At 32.8% G+C, this 18456-nt stretch overlaps 1 protein-coding gene across 1 annotated transcript; it reads right to left on the minus strand.

Annotated features, from left to right (window-relative positions):
- Positions 1-4567: 4567 nt before the first annotated feature.
- LOC137401998 (uncharacterized) lies at positions 4568-18113 on the minus strand. Its single transcript, XM_068088468.1, has 5 exons — positions 17708-18113; positions 13161-13294; positions 9945-10045; positions 8215-8383; positions 4568-5172 (listed from the first exon to the last, which is right to left on the minus strand). Exons 1-5 carry the CDS (start codon positions 17991-17993, stop codon positions 5026-5028), a joined length of 837 nt encoding a protein of 278 aa, XP_067944569.1. The 5' UTR covers positions 17994-18113; the 3' UTR covers positions 4568-5025.
- Positions 18114-18456: the final 343 nt, after the last annotated feature.

The following is an 18456-nucleotide window of genomic DNA, read 5'->3' on the forward strand; positions in this document are numbered from 1 at the left end:
GTCAGTCAGCTTAGCCAGTAAATCTACTAGTCAGTTAGCCAGTCAGCACTGTTTGCTCAATTTTGAAATGTGACGTTATTCAGCCATTCACTGTGTGTGATGTCTCTCTGCTATCTACTGTGTGTAGTGCTTCTAGTTTAGTCCAGCCAGAATTTGAGTTAGTACTGTGTGAACTTCTCAACCGATCTTGCATTTGTTTCATGTGAATATTTCTGTTTTTGGAAGAAAAGGAAGGAATATGTTTATATGTTTATTGAATTGTCAAAGATTGTCATATCCTCTTTTGTAGCTTATGTACCTTATTACGTATGGTGAATCATTGATGACTTGCATACACATATATATTGCTTGTAATGTAAAAATAAAACAGTCTTAAATTAGCCAGCCACCAGAAGTCTTGATACACTAAATTCAAGACCGCTACAGACAATGGTTTTTTGCTTTGACATATCCTCTCATTATTCTTATACTGAAATCTTAAGAGTTTAATCTCTTTAGCTCATTCAATTGTGTTTTACTTAGTTATTATTTTGTAGGTTTGACAGCTGTGCAGTATGATATCGAGCAACTTAAACAAGCGCAGAGAGGGATGCTAAAATCAATAAACAAAATGGATGAGTTTAACAGGCAATGCTTTTCTACAGACAATAGTGGAGATCAAGAACATGAGCCTCAATATTCTTAAATTTAAGTTGTTTTGTCCAAAAAAAAATGAGATTTCAAGTATAAATTTCAGCAAAGAACTTTGATTTTTTGTATTTCAGCTTTTGCAACAAACCATTTTTTTACACAAATCTAAAATGACTTGTAAACCACATTCTATCATATAGCTCGCAAAACATTCGTATTAGTTTCAACTTATTAACTAGGTATGTAAGTTTTCCCTCACCAAAGTAAACACTCTACTAATATTGATTGCATTTCTACATGGTACTATGAGATGTAATGGTAAATTATAACATTGGTTATCTGTTACTACATGTATCTAGTTCTTCCTCACCACTTATCTCCCAGATCCTTCACAGACTTTACGTGTCATATTGTGTGATACTTCTATTAGGAGTTCAAGTTTGTGAAGTTATGTGCTTGTTTTATTAAACTTCTAAATAACTGGATGCTGTGTCAGATATTACTATAGCACATGTTATTAGAATATCATATACACATGTACTTTAAATTGCGAGTAAACATTTTTATCTCAAAAAAGCTTTGTTTGAAAAAAAATATATGTCAGAGTGCAAAATTTCTTGTAGACATAACTTTTCCGTTTAAAAGATATGTTTGCAATAGCAAGCAATATTTGTTTTACAGCATTTAGGTTTACATAGCTGGCATGCAAACTATCATCAAATGTCGACTCACTGAATGTTAGCAAGCAAGTAAATGAGTAACAAGTCATAAAATTTAGCTAACCCTGCAGCTAATCTTCCTTTAGCAGCAAAATATAGACCTTGAAGTCTTTTGCATATTTAATTTAGCAAAGTTTACAAATAAATTGAAAACAAAACTCAGTTAACGAGGTAGATTATGGTGCTGTCACAACATTGGTATAAGTGTAATTCTCCAAGTGGGATTATCTGTTCATGGTGCAAAGTTGGGATGACTCCAACTTTTATTGGAGCGATTGACTATTTTTTCAGTTACAAGTGTTTTTACCTTTTTTAATGTTAAAAGGAAGAGTGAAAACTTACCTAATTGACCCTTAGCAGTGCATCCTGGTGATTAATTCTCTAATAAATTCATTGCAATAGTTTCCCTATGTGAGATGCAAGAGGTCACCGGGCCACCTTCATAAATGCTTTGTTTGAACTTCGGCTGTTTTTTTTTTAGTTCTCAAGTCTTTTTTAAGGTTCTTCACATTAGTTACTATGTAACCACAGCCGCTAGGCATGATCTAAAGTTATATTATTATTAATTTTCTTAGATTAGTTTTCTTAGGTTGAACACCTGAGTATTTTTAAAGACAAAAGTATGCATAGCAGCAAGAACACAAACAATAATAGTTACTTTTACAAATCTGTTTTTAAACCAGTTAGTTCAAATACCAATCTAATGCTTTTCAGAATGAAAGGTTTTAACTGCAAAAAATTACACTTTTTTACTTTTAAGTTGGATTTTTCACTTGAAGTACTGTAGACACTTCTAATGATGAATAGTATATTCTAAGATTGTTTCCGTAATAGAGATTTTACATTATATGAACAGTGAAATACGTAAACTGCCTACTCAGTTTTTTCAATCTTCTATAACTCACTCAATTGTCTCTTCAAACACAAAAAAGTAAATCATAATTTTTTAATTTAATAAATGTACAGTAACTATATTATTATTGGGTTTATCAATAACTTTTTTGTTTTTCTTATCACTTTCAATTCGTTTATGGTTTATGACTATGGTAAATTTGTGTTAAGTTAAAAGGAGTGGACACTTTCAAGGTCAATTCATTTTTCCCAGACAGCAAAACCTATGGTGAAAAAACATTAAGTTTGTATGCCTCAATAAAGTAAAACAAAAATATACATATTTAAAACTACAAGTTAGGTGACTATCTTTCTGTCAGTTTTTGCCAAAGTCAGAGTTACAAGTTAGGATAAAAGATCGATTTTAATGAGACTCCAATTCAAGACATTTGAGTTGGTGGGCTCACACTCTAACCTCTTCACAGATTAGTCACCTTAAAGTATTTATAAATAATTGTGTAGCTACTATACTTATTCTAGTTCTTTTATCGGTACATCTGAAGATCTCTCAGACCATCACTCTCCAACTTTCAATCACTGCCAAGACGCTAGCATATTTATCCAGCATACCGCTATACATAATTTTCACTCGCGAGTGGCATAAGGGGAAAAACAATATTTTAAGGGTAACTATGAAACTCTCGTTATTCAAATCAAATTTGAGAACTTGTTCCAACTTGACACTTTAAGTTATGTAGATTTTTTTGCGTAATACAAAGAAAAAACTGTACATGATGTTTTCACGTTAAGTAGAATTTACATGTACATTATAGGAGGGTTACGTTTTTAGAGAAGGGTCTATATTATATGAGCCATGTGCATTGCGCATGGAGTTCACTTATACAAATACATTTCAGCCTGTTTTAAGGCAGTAAATAGTACTACGATAAAAAAACAATGGAATTGTATAGAAGGTTCAATTACAGTAAACTTGCTGCAAAACCTGTAGTCAAAAAATTAAAAAAAATTAGTTAATCTTTACCAATAAATTTACCAAAAGTAATGTATTAAACCGTAAACATCCTTTTTAATGTTTATGTTATGAACAAGTCAGATCCAAACTCATCAATGAGAAATGATTGTTTATGATGGTTGATATTTTCTAGTAAACAAAATAAACAAAATCAAGTAAGTAGTTATAAAGGATGTGAAAAATTAAAAATTAAGATGCAAAATGTAAAACTTTAAAAGTTAAATCCTATTTTCACTGCCCCAGAAAACCTTCAGAGTTGAGAAATGAAATGATGTCAGAGTAATAACCTTCATGGAGTTATGTGCTCAGTTATAAGCATAACACTAACTACAAGTATTATATCCAATCATTCTTGACAGAGAACCCAACTCCCTAATGCCTACAATTTATTCATACAATACAAACCATCAGACAAAATCATGAACAAAAAAATAATTTTATAGTGCCTTACAAGCATTGCGGACAACAATATAAAGCTTAACTACTTTTACTGTAAACTTCCGTTAAACTTCTATTTCTATATTAATAACAGGTATGAGTCATATTTATTTATATTTTGCATATATTTTACTTATGAACTTTTGCATCATTGAAGTAGTAAACACTTAAATATTAGAACATAAAAATAGCCTCCTACTGCCTACCTCTGCACTTAAATACAATAAAGGCAATAATAATACATTAATACATACAATAATAATTTCTCATTTTTACTCTTGTCATCGCATCACTATATGATTTATACATGTTGTCCTAGCTCAAAAATAAATAACAGCTCAGTTGTAAAAACCAATCATTCTTCTTTAATACTTTGCATATTATTTCTACAAAGAAGACCCGAAGCTGTAGTTACATGTAGTAATTTTTCAGAAATTGATCTACAATGTAGGCGATATACATAAAATAAAAATATATCTATTGAAGCTTTGTCTTCTTTTTTCATAACTTTTTATTATTGAATTTATTATTGAGATAAACATAATATGTTCATAATACACAAATATTATTGTTTATTTTTTGCCATTAATTTATTTATTACATTATCCATTAGTTTGTTTTTAAATAGTTGTATTTTTCATTTTTGCTGTTCTTTTTATATTCTCTTTCTCTTTTTGTTCTCCTCTCTTATTTTGTGTGCTTTTTGTGTATTTCTTTAATATCTTGTTTTTATCCAATTCTAACTTTTATGCATTCAGCTAATTTTCTCCGTGTAGCCTAAAGAATCCAATTCATATAGTCAATAGGTGACATTTGGTCATAAAGGTTTTCGGAGTAATAGTAAAGCAAAACAATTTCATATATTTATATAACAAAGTAAATAAAAAAGTAAGACAACAGTTTAGTTTATTATTTCAACAGCTAGTATTGCTGATCTTCAAGTATGTAAAGTTTATTGTATTCACATGCATTCTTTGAACCAAAATCTACAAATTGCATAAAAATATATAAAATTTCAAATAGAAAATTATGATTCTTATAGGCTGTTTTGTTCTCTGTTTATAAGTTTTATTCAAATTTAGAGCACAGCTGCTGCAATATGACACTCTTAGCCTCACTACCCTAAAGTAATGGCATGTATTTTATATACAATCACAAGCCACAACAAGGTATTAAATTGTGCAACACATCAAAATCTTGTTGTATTTGAACTGGGTGAAAAATTTTTTCGTAAAAATATGCGCAATGGGTTTCTCAGATTACATTAAATGAATAAATTTTTGTTGTATTATAAGCATAAAATATGTTGCAGCTGAAAACAATTTCTTGAATGGATTGACATGCTGCTGAAGAACATCTAAACTAAAAAGCATGTCAAAGAGTTTTTCTTTGTTTGAAAAATAGAGATCTTTGCTGTTCCTTGTCACGATGCACCTTTGTAATCTTCCATTTAGCTTTGATGCATCCAATTTCCCTTTTGGTTCGAGAGTCTGTGAAAGCAAATCTGGCCGCGTATGTACCCTTCAACATGAATACAACAAATTCAATGTTTTGCAAGTCATTTTCATTTTGGCGCTACAATAGCTTAGGCAATTATTTTCATAATTTACCAGTTATCATACACAACATATACATATACAACACACATCTTACATCATATACACACAGAACACAACAACCACCAGGCACTACTTACTACACGTTTCTCACCATACATCACACATAATTCGTAATACACCATATATACACACCACGCATTACACATTACACATCACTAATGATACATTACACATCACACCGCACATACCACACTCACACACCATACATCTTTACACACAAATGCAATACATCACATAGTATACACTACACAGACATCGCAAACTACACACTACACACCGCACATAAGATACCATACACTTTGTACCACACGTTACACATCACTTCCTACACACCATGCACCACACACCACATGCCGCACACCCACCCTACACACCACACACCATATACCACATGCCACACATCTCACACCACACACCTCACACATCAATCCTCATTATATCTGCATGCTTTGCCGTTTTTTTTTATCTAATAGCAAATAAATATTTTAAAATGCTTAAATGTAAGCATAATTTTACATAAAATTTGATATTAATAATATTATATGAACAGATTAAAATGTAAGTAAACAGTAAAGGCTACAATAAACAACCACCATTCAAAAGTATGTACCAGTCGCACTTACTGTTTAATAAACAATTGGTTATTAATTCAAATAGGGTTAGTAAGCAAAACCAAACACATGTTAAGATTCTCAATTAATCAATCTAACTAATGAAGCCAATGGAACCAATGCAACCAATTGAACCAATGAAGCTAATGGAAGTAATGAAGCCAATGGAACCGATGCAACCGATGCAACCGATGCAACTGATGCAACCGATGCAACCGATGCAACCGATGCAACCGATACAACCGCTGCAACTAATACAACCAATACAACCAATACAACCAATGGAACCAATAAAGCCAATGGAGCCAATGAATCCAGTTGAACCAATGCAACCAATGCAACCAATGAATCTAACGGAAACAATGAAGCCAATGGAACTGATGAAAACCGATGCAACCGATACAACCGATGCAACTAATACAACCAATACAACCAATACAACTAATGGAACCAATAAAGCCAATGGAGCCAATGAATCCAGTTGAACCAATGCAACCAATGCAACCAATGAAGCTAATGGAAACAATGAAGCCAATGGAACTGATGCAACCAATACAACCGATGGAGCCAATACAACCAATACAACCAATGCAACCAATGCAGCCAATGCAACCAATGCAACAAATGCAGCCAATGCAACCAAAGCAACCAATAGAATCAATTGAGCCAATGGAATCAAGGAAGCCAATAGAACCAATCGCGCCAATACAACCACTGGAGCCAATTGAGCCAATAGAACCAATAGAGCCAATGGAACCACTGGCACCATTGGCAGTATTTCTAGAAACAAGGCTAATTAGTAAAATTAAGTGAAGTTAAGAACAAATGGTTAGCTTGAAGACATTTAACTAGTTAATCACTATCACTCAACTCAGATGCAAAAAAGTTTGTTTTCCTTTCTTGCCGTTGTACACAGTTTTGTTTACTTCAACAATTCAAAAGTTTGAAACAGAGATGCTAATGTTGGCAACCAATGTTAAACGTGAAAATTTCACTTCCCGTAGTTCCTTAAGGGCTGTCAAAATATTTAGCAACTAGTTACTTCTGCATAAAAATATCTTTCATGTCTGGCCAGGTCATAGCCATAGCTATTGGCACAACTTGTAACATCTTATTCTCATTTAACATTTAGACTCATGCATCTAGCCATTTTTACAAAGATCCTTTGGACAATTTTTACTACCCCATGATCACCTTTATCAACCTATGAGCACCTTTAACAACCTATGATTACCTTTATCAAACTATGATCACCTTTAACAACCTATGATTACCTTTATCAACCTATGAACACCTTTACCAAACTATGATCACCTTTATCAACCTATGATCACCTTTACCAAACTATGATCACCTTTATCAACCTATGATCACCTTTATCAACCTATGATCACCTTTATCAACCTATGAACACTTTTATCAACCTATGATCCCTTTTATCAACCTATGATCACCTACCTTCATCAACCTATGATCACCTACCTTTATCAAACTATGATCACCTTTATCAACCTATGACCACCTTTATCAACCTATGACCACCTTTATCAACCTATGATCACCTTTATCAACCTATGATCACCTTTATCAACCTATGATCACGTTTATCAACCTAGGATCACGTTTATCAACCTATGATCCCCTTTATCAACCTAGGATCACCTTCATCAATCTATTATAGCGTTTATCGAAATGTGAATTTTTACCCCCATATGAACATTCTTATCAATATATGATCCTTCTTATCACTTTATTGACACTTTTACTACTTTACTTTTTTATGAGCACCTTTGTTATTCTATGAACACCTTTGCCCGTCTATGATCAACTTTATCAACCTTTGAATTTTTTACCACTTCATGAACACCTTAATTACTCTATGATCCCTGTTTTACTCTATCACTACTTTTACTATTTTACGAACACATTTATCACTTTATGAACACATTGACCCATCAATGATCACTTTCATCACTCTATGACCACCTTCATCACTCTATGATCACCTTTATAACTCCCTGATTACCTTTAGCACTCTCTGAATGCCTTTATAACTCTTTGCAAATTTTTAACTCTTTCTGATCCCATTTACAACAAACTATATGTTATCCTTTATCAATCTATGGTCAGATTCATATTCCTATAATCACTTTTATCGCTCTATGATAACCTTTATAACTCTGCCATCAATTTTATTATTCATTTATCAATTTTAACATTTCATTATCTCCTTTTTTACACTATCACTACCAGTTAGCTAAAAAATTTCTTAGGGTTAGGTATTCCTTAAGTTTTAGTGGACTGTATGTGACCGTTAGAAAGCGTGTACACACCTTCACCAAGATGTCAAATATACTGTTGAGGCTGGGTACAATGACAGCTATGGGAGTTTGAAATCTGTAATGGCCAGGTGAAATGTCTACACAGCTGCAGGGCAGGCCATTGCTGCTAAAGGCAGGACATGCAGCACCATCCGTAAAACTGCAAATGCTCTTGTAGCTGCTGCAAAAGCAAATAGAGGTGTTGCTATAGACAATATATGTGTAGTTATAGACAATATATATGTTGTTGTAGAAAATATATATGTTGTTATAGACAATATACATGTGGTTATAGACAATATATATGTTGTGATAAACAATATATATATATATATATATATATATGTTTTTATAGACAATATACATGTACATGTGGCTATAGACAATATATATGTTGATCAGGGGCATGCAGTATCAACCAAGTTAGCAATCTTTAACATCATTGTGCATTCTATTCGGCATAGAGTTTTATTAAAAATGTATACTTTTTACTACAGAGGATTTAAAGATTTGCTAAAATATAAATATGCCCCCTTTCCATGTATCAAAGTTTCCATTTCGTTAGACAGAAAAAACAAGTTCTATCAAATAAGCTTTGTATAAAACTAATTTTCACTGCGGTAAATCGTTTATATAGTGAGACGTGATACATTTAAGCGTGTATTTTATGACTTTTGTTTTAGGCAAAAAAAAATAGATTAGTCACTGATACCCTTTTTTAAAGTTAATCATATTTTCTTTAATTATTATTACTCCAATTTATTGCTTGACTTTTAAACTAAAAGTTTGGCAATAAAACTCAATATATAGAAGCGTTGAATGTTTATAGTAATATATACATCAAATAGCCATGACAACAGATACACAAAGTAGTTATAGTAACATTTATACCTTATACTATGAAGGTAAAGTACCAGATATACAAAATAGTCATAAATATAGATACGCCAAGTATTGTTAGTACCAGATCAACTACGTAGTCATAGTAACAGATACATTATGTAACCATAGTAATATATACAAGAAATAGTCAAATCCACGAATACATGAAGTGGTCATATTAACGGATGCAACACGTAGACATAATTTTATTAGCAAACCTCCCAGATTACTAGCGGCCCTTTTGACTAGCTGACCAAATTATTGACTGTATTCTAAATGGGCTTTTTATGATTCAACCCTTGATAAGTAAACAACATAAAAGGTATTACCTCAATAATCAATCTTTTGGAAGTTCTATTAATTTATTAATAAAAGGGCGATCTTAATGTAACTGCAATAAACACGATTTTATTCCTAACACTTATGTTGAGGCATAACTTTACGTGAGCTTACAATTAATTATCACTATTTAATGTTTTATTGTAATGTAATCGAGTATTATTGGTGCAGTTTACTACCAATAATACCCATTTGCTGGTGATTAGCTAGTACGTTTTAAAACTATTATTATTAGAAAAATTATATATAATATATATATTATTTTTAATATAAATTATAATATATATAAGATATATCATTAAAACAATGGCGTTTTTCAAGACTTCTTTTATTGTCAACACAAAGTTTTATTGTTCATGTACTTCATGAACATAGTCGCCGATGAAAAATTGTTTTAATTAATGCATGTTAAGGCGAAATTTTAAGTTTTTATTTATATAAATTGTGGAACATTTGTACAGAAAACCAAATTCTACGATTGCTAAGTGAGTTCGATTACATTATAAGATATTTACACTTACCAGGAACCCAGGCTAATTTCATCATCAGTGTTACGTACAGACATGCATGGCACGTTAACAGGAAGGGTGTCAAACATTATCTTGTAAACATCAGCATCGATCTGAAAATATTTCGGAATGAGTCACCACCTGCAAACAGTGTATGGAAAAACACAAGACTTACACAAAATGACACAAATAGCTAAAAGGAGCATAGCATATTATAAAAAGTTTGAAAGTTTAGAAACACTGGCTAAATATTTAAGTAGCTTTTTTTATTAATTTGGTAAAATTAGTTCAAATTACGTAGTTCTTATTTTAAATAAAACCAATAAACTCATAAAAGAGTTGCTTCGCAATGTCTGCAGTCGCTATATTATAAATATCTGCAAGCAGTTGACTCAGATCTACCATGAGAAGTTTTACGGAAAGGGTTCATCGCGTACAAAATATAAAATAAATCACACAAGGAAGCTAGCCTATTAAAACATGCCTTTCATAATCTTCCTTTAACTTTGCCAGTATGAAAAAAATTATAAGTTTACATAATATACATGTATAGATAGCTTTGTCACCTTTCTACTTTAACGATAGGAATTCTAAGCTATTTCCAAGCAATATGCTAACCGAAGATATGTTAAGAGCTTGATCTGTTTGATCTGAAGATTATTTGATTTTTTGTATAAGGCAAAACAAAAATACGATAACCAAAAAATCATTAGGACAACTAGTAGAGTTGCACTTGAACATAGCCAATGCAAGTTCTTCATTGGCCTATTACCAATAAAAACACTTAAGGTTTTTAGAGTTATCTTATCTCTTGATATAGAGTTAGAACCTATTACTGTATCATACTCCATAACCAATAACGGCAACACATTAAGCCGTCACGCATTACTGCTTTCTAGTATTAAGCCCCAGTTGCAGTCTCTGTTCCTTGTAATTGTCAATCCCATTCATCACAAAACTAAAATTTGTTTTGCCCAAGCAGTAAGCCTGACACCACTCAAAATTCCTTTCATTTTAATCAGATGGCGGGCAGGTGGGTACACAAAAGGCTGGTTTGTAAAAGAACCAAACAGCGTTTTGCAACCAATTATGTTTATCCATCTGGTGAAAGGAAGGGAACGCATTTGTGTCAGGTTTACATGAAATTGACCAAAAATTTAGCTTCACATAGCCCTTACACAGACTGAAAGACACATAAATGCAAAGGTATGTTTATGTATATAGATGTACAGTATTGTTTGGAGAAACGATTTTAGTTTTATGTAAGTTTTTGGTAATTGATATTGAGGAAGAAAAATATAAACAGCTGTAAAAGAGTTGTAGCAATGACCTCATGAATATGTGGTTGACTGGATATGGAATAAATATAAACCCTGCTACTCATCAAGGACTAATTATATATGCCCCTGCAATAAGCCATTCTCTTCAGTAACTGTGTTATAATGACCTGCTTGTGGTCAGCTTGTTGTTGCTTTGTTTGTTGCAAAGAATGAGTGAGTAATTAAAGCAATTTCTCTTCTAATAAACATTGATTTTCAAAAAAGCATTACAGGTACTTTGTAACAATATACTAAAGTTTGAACCATTAAAGATATTAATATATTTCTTGATTTAATCTATCAGAAATTCATTTCTATATTACAATGTGAGGTGTACTTTGACCTGAATTAGCCGAGTTTACAAAATTGCTGTAACAATACGTATGAGTTTGAAATCAATTCACAGCAATATTTTATTCCCACATCTAACCACGAGAGATGAAAATATACGGCTCTAATTATATTAAAGACTAGTCGAATGCCCGCTGTTGCACGGGTATTAAAACAGCTAATAAACAGTGACAGATATTATAGTTGCCAATGGCTACTTTGAGTAAGCTAGTATCTTTGTTCTAAACTTACTACTAAGAAGTTGTCCTGCAATGCAGTCACTATTTTGGATTTTAACCCAGATAAGGACTCATGTCTCTCAATTAATCCTGTGCATCCTGAGTAGCATTATGTGTTAGTTGGTTGCCCTGTGAATGAGAGATTCCATGATCATACCTTCTGTGATACTGATTTTCCGCAGCTAGATTTTGATTGCTTTTGCTGGAAAGATGATAACAGATGACGAAAAACTTTGAGATTTACATAGATTAATTCCTTGGCATATGGATATAATCACTTAATGCACAAATATTCTAAAAAATAGTACATTGGTTGATTGGTGCAGAAGTTAGTGTTGTTTTAGCGAGCTGTATGCTGTGAGTTTTATTTCTGTATGATGCACTTTTTTTCAGCATTCAAATAATACTGTGGACAAACAGACAAATGTACAGTACCGTGATTATATTAAAGGCTATAATTATAACTTAACTAGCCAAATGACCAAGCGTTGCATGAATAGTAGTAGAAATACTTAATGAATTTGAGTAACTTACCTAGAAAGCTAGGATCTTTTCAAAAATCTTTACCAAAGCAAAGCCTGCATTGCCGGGCAGCTTTACAATCCTTGCGCATAAGATTGCTAGTTATTAACTCTAAGCAAGCACTTTAAGCTTGAGTATCTTAACCAATGTAATGACTATATGCTTAATACAATCGTTGTTTTCCCGCATAGCCTAATGGTGAATTTTGTTGTCTCTAGATATTGAGGTACGAAGATTAAATCCATTGCTATGTAGATTTTTTATTGATATATTCTACATGTACAGGTAATTGTTGTAAATGCACACAGGGTTTAACAAAGAGACAAACACTGAGACTTCTACATATATTCATCTCATGATGCACTAGTAGTTGTCTGATGGGGGACAATAATACTAACAGTTATCTTGCCTAACTTGTTCTAACACAGAAAAATTTATAGGGTCTTGAAGTTATTATATTTTATTGACTCGGGAGCTACCATAGTAATTGTGAGGGGTAGAATTTCTGAGATTGCAACAGGTTGCTCATGCATGCCATTTTCAAAATAATTAGCATGTTCATATACATACCTAAAAAATTGCAGTTTTGCAGGTTCTAAATATTAGTATTGAACGATTTAATGGAAACATTTTAAACAGATACAGTGTAGTTAAACATCTAACACTCATCAACTGCACAGAGACCATTTTATTATCTGCCATTTAGTTTACAGTTAACCTCTGCCAAAGAAGACAAGTGAGGAAATTGCAGGGCCCATGAAACACATAGCTTTCTCAAGCTTTCAAATTAATGCGCCTGTAAGTGCTGAACTCCTCACCTGGATGCTCTCTGGCAATGAGCCTCTTACTTCCATATCAAAGTTTATGAAAAGGTCACCAGGTACAATCAGTGGTTTCGGAGTTATGGTCACATTAGTGAATTCAAGTACTCTTTCTTCATCCAGTCCAACACCTGGCATCAAATATATATAAGTGTGTATATGGGTGACTGGCAGAAACATTTCAAAATTTGCATAAACACTAATGTTGTGAATTATATCATTTCTGTAAGCATTGTCCCACTTATTTTATGATCTGTTTAAAAATCTTTCAAAACACTCAGAAGAAAAAAAAATGTGCTGAAATGGCATCACTAGTTGTGTGGCTGCCTGTCTTTCTTGTTATTGATATCAGCTATTATGTTCAAGCTGCAGATTTAGGAGTATTTATTATGTCAATCTCTTTGCAACTGTAGACCTCGTAATCACAATTTCGGCTAATCTGAGCATTTTAACAGCTATCAAGTGTTGTGATTTTAATCATGAAACATCCTGGCAGTCAGGTCACCTCAAACATCAAAAACTGCAAATTACAGAGAGATTTCAATACTTTCTGATAAAAATTGTTTGGAAGTTCATTTTTAAGCGTTATTAGCATTTTGATAACATATTATTCAGACATCTAAAAAATTCTCAAAATGGTTTAAAAGCCCCATGCTTCTTATAGTCAAATACAACCAATTGGGACAGAGGACGTTTCAAGACAATGGTCACGTGGTGCTTCTAAGCATTCCTTGCAGACTAGCCAACCATAAAATAGATGCAGTGCAAAACCTGAGAATCAATCAAAATGAATTGCAGCTCAATTGTGTGATTATGCGCTCAAACATCAGCACACTTTTAGTGCAGTGTAGCCTTGGCAAGTGTACACAGCTTGTAGAAAGGACATCACTATTGATCTTGTCAGCAGGAGCACTTTCAAGAGTAAAATGCACTTGCTTCAAAATATTGAGCAAATGTTTCTAGCTTTGACCTACCCAAAGGATAATAATTAGCACAGACTTTTAAACCCCTTAGGTAAAAATTTCAATCTATCCTGACTTCAGATTAGCAATTTCCTTTTCATTGTACATCAAACAAAGCAAGCCATGACTTTGGACGCAACTCTAAATGTAAATTGCCACCTTCTTCCTTTTGTCTTGCAAGATAATGATTTGCATATAAACCAGACACAACGTTGGATCATGGTTTACGCAACTTTCTCATGCGAAACCTTCAGTTTACAGCAGCAAGCCTGTTTATTGCAGAAGTGCTAGCTTTAACAATGTTTCATTAGTATTAGAAATCGTACACAGAAATATGTTCTATACTTTTGTATAATATATAGATTAATCTGGTAATATGAAAGACTGTATACAGTTAAAGTTAACTTATTAGGAGCATATCATTTTCGATACAAATGAGGTCAAGTCACAAAATGGTTTTTTGCTTATGTATTAGAAAAACTTCTCAATTTTTTAAACATTTTTTATAATTGAAATTCAAAGAATTTAACCTGAGATACCTGTTTATCAAATGTGAAGTTGGTCCATATGGTCAACACAAAAAAAACCGAGAAATTTATTTTCAAAGATAATGAACTGGATTTTAAACTGTATTATTTGTTAACTGTTAGGAAAGTCATAGCAACTGCATGCTACAAACAATACATTTTCATTAATGTTGGAAAAGACTTGGCTTTACAAAGGTCTAAGCCACCTGGACAAGTTTCGCTTTGGGAGCCCAGTGGTTGTGCACTATATAAAATGTCTCATATGTATTAAAAATGATACAATCTGTCACCAGCATTCATGCTGGTGACAGGTTTTTGCACCTGCTGTCTTCATATGCTTATTAGATTTCAACTTAACATTTTCCAGACCCGAAATGCTATGTTTATAAACTCCAATGAACATTGTCAAACAAATATTAACATCAATCTACAAACATTTGTAATCCAACTTTGACATGACACCTCTGTTGCTCTGGTGCAATTCTGAGATTGTTAGCGTTTGATGCCACCATTCCTTTTCCGGTTTATTGAGAAATATTTAGTTTATAGATGTAATGGCTGCCGGTAAATATTGCTCACCTTAAATTATAAAATTTCCATTTTAATTAAAGCCATAAAAAGTTTGTAAATTCAATCATGTTTCATCTCACTGTAATTTTGATGCATTTTGGCAATTTTATATTGATGGCAGTATTCTTGAATCATAATTTTCAAATGACACCAACTACTGCGCTATACTTTACTGACCTTGCTAACTCAAAATAAATCATTCATATATAAAAGTATGATAATTAAAAGGCTTCAAATAATGTTTCTGTTTGTTCAAATAGTTTAGCTACAATCTAGCATTCTAATTTTTAACTACATAGTTATATTGTAGCTACAGTGGCTATGAAAGCCTTACTAGCAATGATAATGCTGTCAAAGACAGTGTGTAGAGTCTTTTGAACATTGTTAGAATGCACAAAGACTTCAGTGGATACAAACAACATCATAAAACTGTTTTTTTCTGTTTCATGATGTGCTTATATAAAACTGTACATTATGTAATGTTTTGGAAAAAATATTTATAAAGATGGTGGGCATATATGTGTTTTATAATGCCTAAAACCTTTAGCATTTCTTTCTAGCTTGTTGTAAGAAATGGGAAACCTTATAGTTAGTTATGGAGTAACAAGAAATATTAATAGCCAAATATAATAATAACCAGATAAAATAATCCGCCTAAAGCGCGCAGATATCATAATGGAGAAATTGATAACCAGATAACTTTTCAGTCCAAGAAACTTATGACCGAATTTTACAAACCACATGAACTATTGTTATACTTAAAAGTCTGGAACACCATGAGAAACTTTCAGGTGTAATAGTTAAATGTACAAATATTGAAGGTGTGGAAGATGGTTGATTAGTGCAGGAGATAAGTTTGGATCTGCCAAGAAGGAAGTTACTGGTTTGAATCCCTTTGAATGCAATCTTTTTTTAGTCTCTATACATATTTCTTCAGCTAGATGAACACATCTTTAACTATAGTAAAAGTTTAGTTTGTGTTGGTGCCTAGTTGTTCTAATAATATGCTTTTTAACTAAATATGTTTACTTTCTTCTAGCTATGCTTTATATCGCGCAGCTCTCAAAGACTAAATCTAAGCTTCAGTATTAGCAAATGAACACTTCACATGCACAATAGCGCAAAAAAAACCTGAATATTTTTTATCATGTACTGAAGCAAACACTTTGCCAAAGCATACACAAAAGTTAATAGCAAAAATCCATATTACTGCTCAAAAAATACTTTCAAAAGACAGTTCGATTTGAGACAGACTGTTGGCTTGTGATTTGTTTTCTACTGCTTTAAAACGTTTATTTTATCAAACTAAAAACCTTGCTGGTATTTGAACTGTTTTTCAACAAATGTTAAGCTATATTTGAATATTCAAAGTTGCACCAGGAGATTTTTTCATCTGTTGATAGCTCACTGAAACTGCTACCACAAACAGACTCTTTTTAAATAAGCATTCCGGCAGGTGTTCATTGTCTGCCATATGCGTATGACACGGATAGCTATTGAACATTGTTCATTCACTTGTTGCTAGCTTGAAGAGTCGTTTTCTTGCTATTGAATTATAACAATAAAGAATTATTGCTCAAACTGCATTTGTTTGAATTGTTTTCGGTGAGTTTAGTTAATTTTCAATTATAATCTGTGAATAGCCTTTGATGAAAGAACTTGGGTTAGTTTTGAGGGCTTGCAGCTGCAAATGACTGGCATGAAACTGTGCCATCATATTATTACCACTCACAAACATTCACAATTTACATTGGTTCACCAATAGATACCCATTTTAGGCTTATTAATCAGTGTCATTCGAAAAATGCCAGTGACCATTTTTGATCAAAAGTTACCACAACTCAGATGATTTAATAGCTTTGGCAAAAAAGTTTCATAGAGTCATTATTTGGGATAAATTATGACATCACCAAGAAGGTGATTAATCTTGATAGTGTACCAAAGTTTAGATGAGAATAAAGAGCGGTTACTAAAGAATAATCGTACAACAATTAGCCACTTACAGAGAGCTAATAGGTTGGCACTACATAGAAATTTTGCAGAATATAAAATCAAAACAAAAGGGTTTGCTTTTTAATAAGTAGAATTATTCTAATATACATGTAGCAGAAAATGAAAAGCGGCAAGAAATCGCCATCTATACTATTTCTTACTCAAATTCTACGGTCTGGTGAAACTTTTCTGTGACGTAAATGGGTAATTGGCGCCGCTAAAATGTTTTGTACTAGGTGATCAGTATCTCTGAATTATTATATTAGCAAATTGGAGACTACAACACTTTGTTTGGCCGTTTGCTTCAGCACATTCTTAAGTGTGCAAAAGTTTTTAAATGAGGTCTCAAAACATGTATTTCAGAATAGAAATTAAATAGTGGAATATTTTATGTTTGCAACTATCCATTGGTAATTTAAGCTCATGAAGCTAAATTTAAGCTCACCAGACTAGAAATTATTGACAGAACAAAAACCATTCGAACTCAGCTTACCTTGATATTCGCACGGCTCAAAGGAAATGTCCTTTATCTCTCTCCTCAGCCTTCGAGAGGTCTTTTCTTCACATCTGCATTTATGGTCTTTAACTTTAGTTTGGATTTCGGGTTTGCCTCTATTATTAGAGGGCAGCTCGGTGTTGCTGACTTCATCCTCATCATTACCAAATAGGCTTAAAAAAGATGTAACATCTAAATCACGTTGCTTTTTGCTCAGAGCCTGCGTAAAACACAGCAACACTCCCAGTAGTAAGACAAACCAAGTGGCGATATGACACTCCATTACAAAAGTTAGTTAGCCAGTAGAGAACAAATTTACAGTGCTATCGGTGCACGCGCCATTCTCTTTGTAATCACCAGCAGCGCCAATAGGGTCAATGAATAAGTAGCTAATTATGTATATTATCCCTCCTTTCTGAAAGGGCGATCAGCCTGTGTGTAATACAACGGTTCGTTGACATGAATGATTACCATGCAAAAGTTTTGATTGGCTAAAGTAGTCCAGTAAGCAATTTTGCTATTGGAACATGCTAAATTTGCATACACGCGGAGCACTAGTAGAGCGCACAAGCAGGCTCTTTCATGCTCACTATAGACACGTTCTACTGTTAGCCAGGGCCCATTGCCTCCATGTGAGACAATGGTCAAGCATCTTACGCCGGTGTGATAGTACATGTATTTTCAAGCTTGTTATGTTATTGCTTAAACAGTTCTCATGTTGTGGATGTTTACTTCTTCCATAAGCT

The sequence above is a fragment of the Watersipora subatra genome, chromosome 8 (genome assembly GCF_963576615.1).
Source record: "Watersipora subatra chromosome 8, tzWatSuba1.1, whole genome shotgun sequence".
Taxonomy (NCBI): Eukaryota; Metazoa; Bryozoa; class Gymnolaemata; order Cheilostomatida; family Watersiporidae; genus Watersipora; species Watersipora subatra.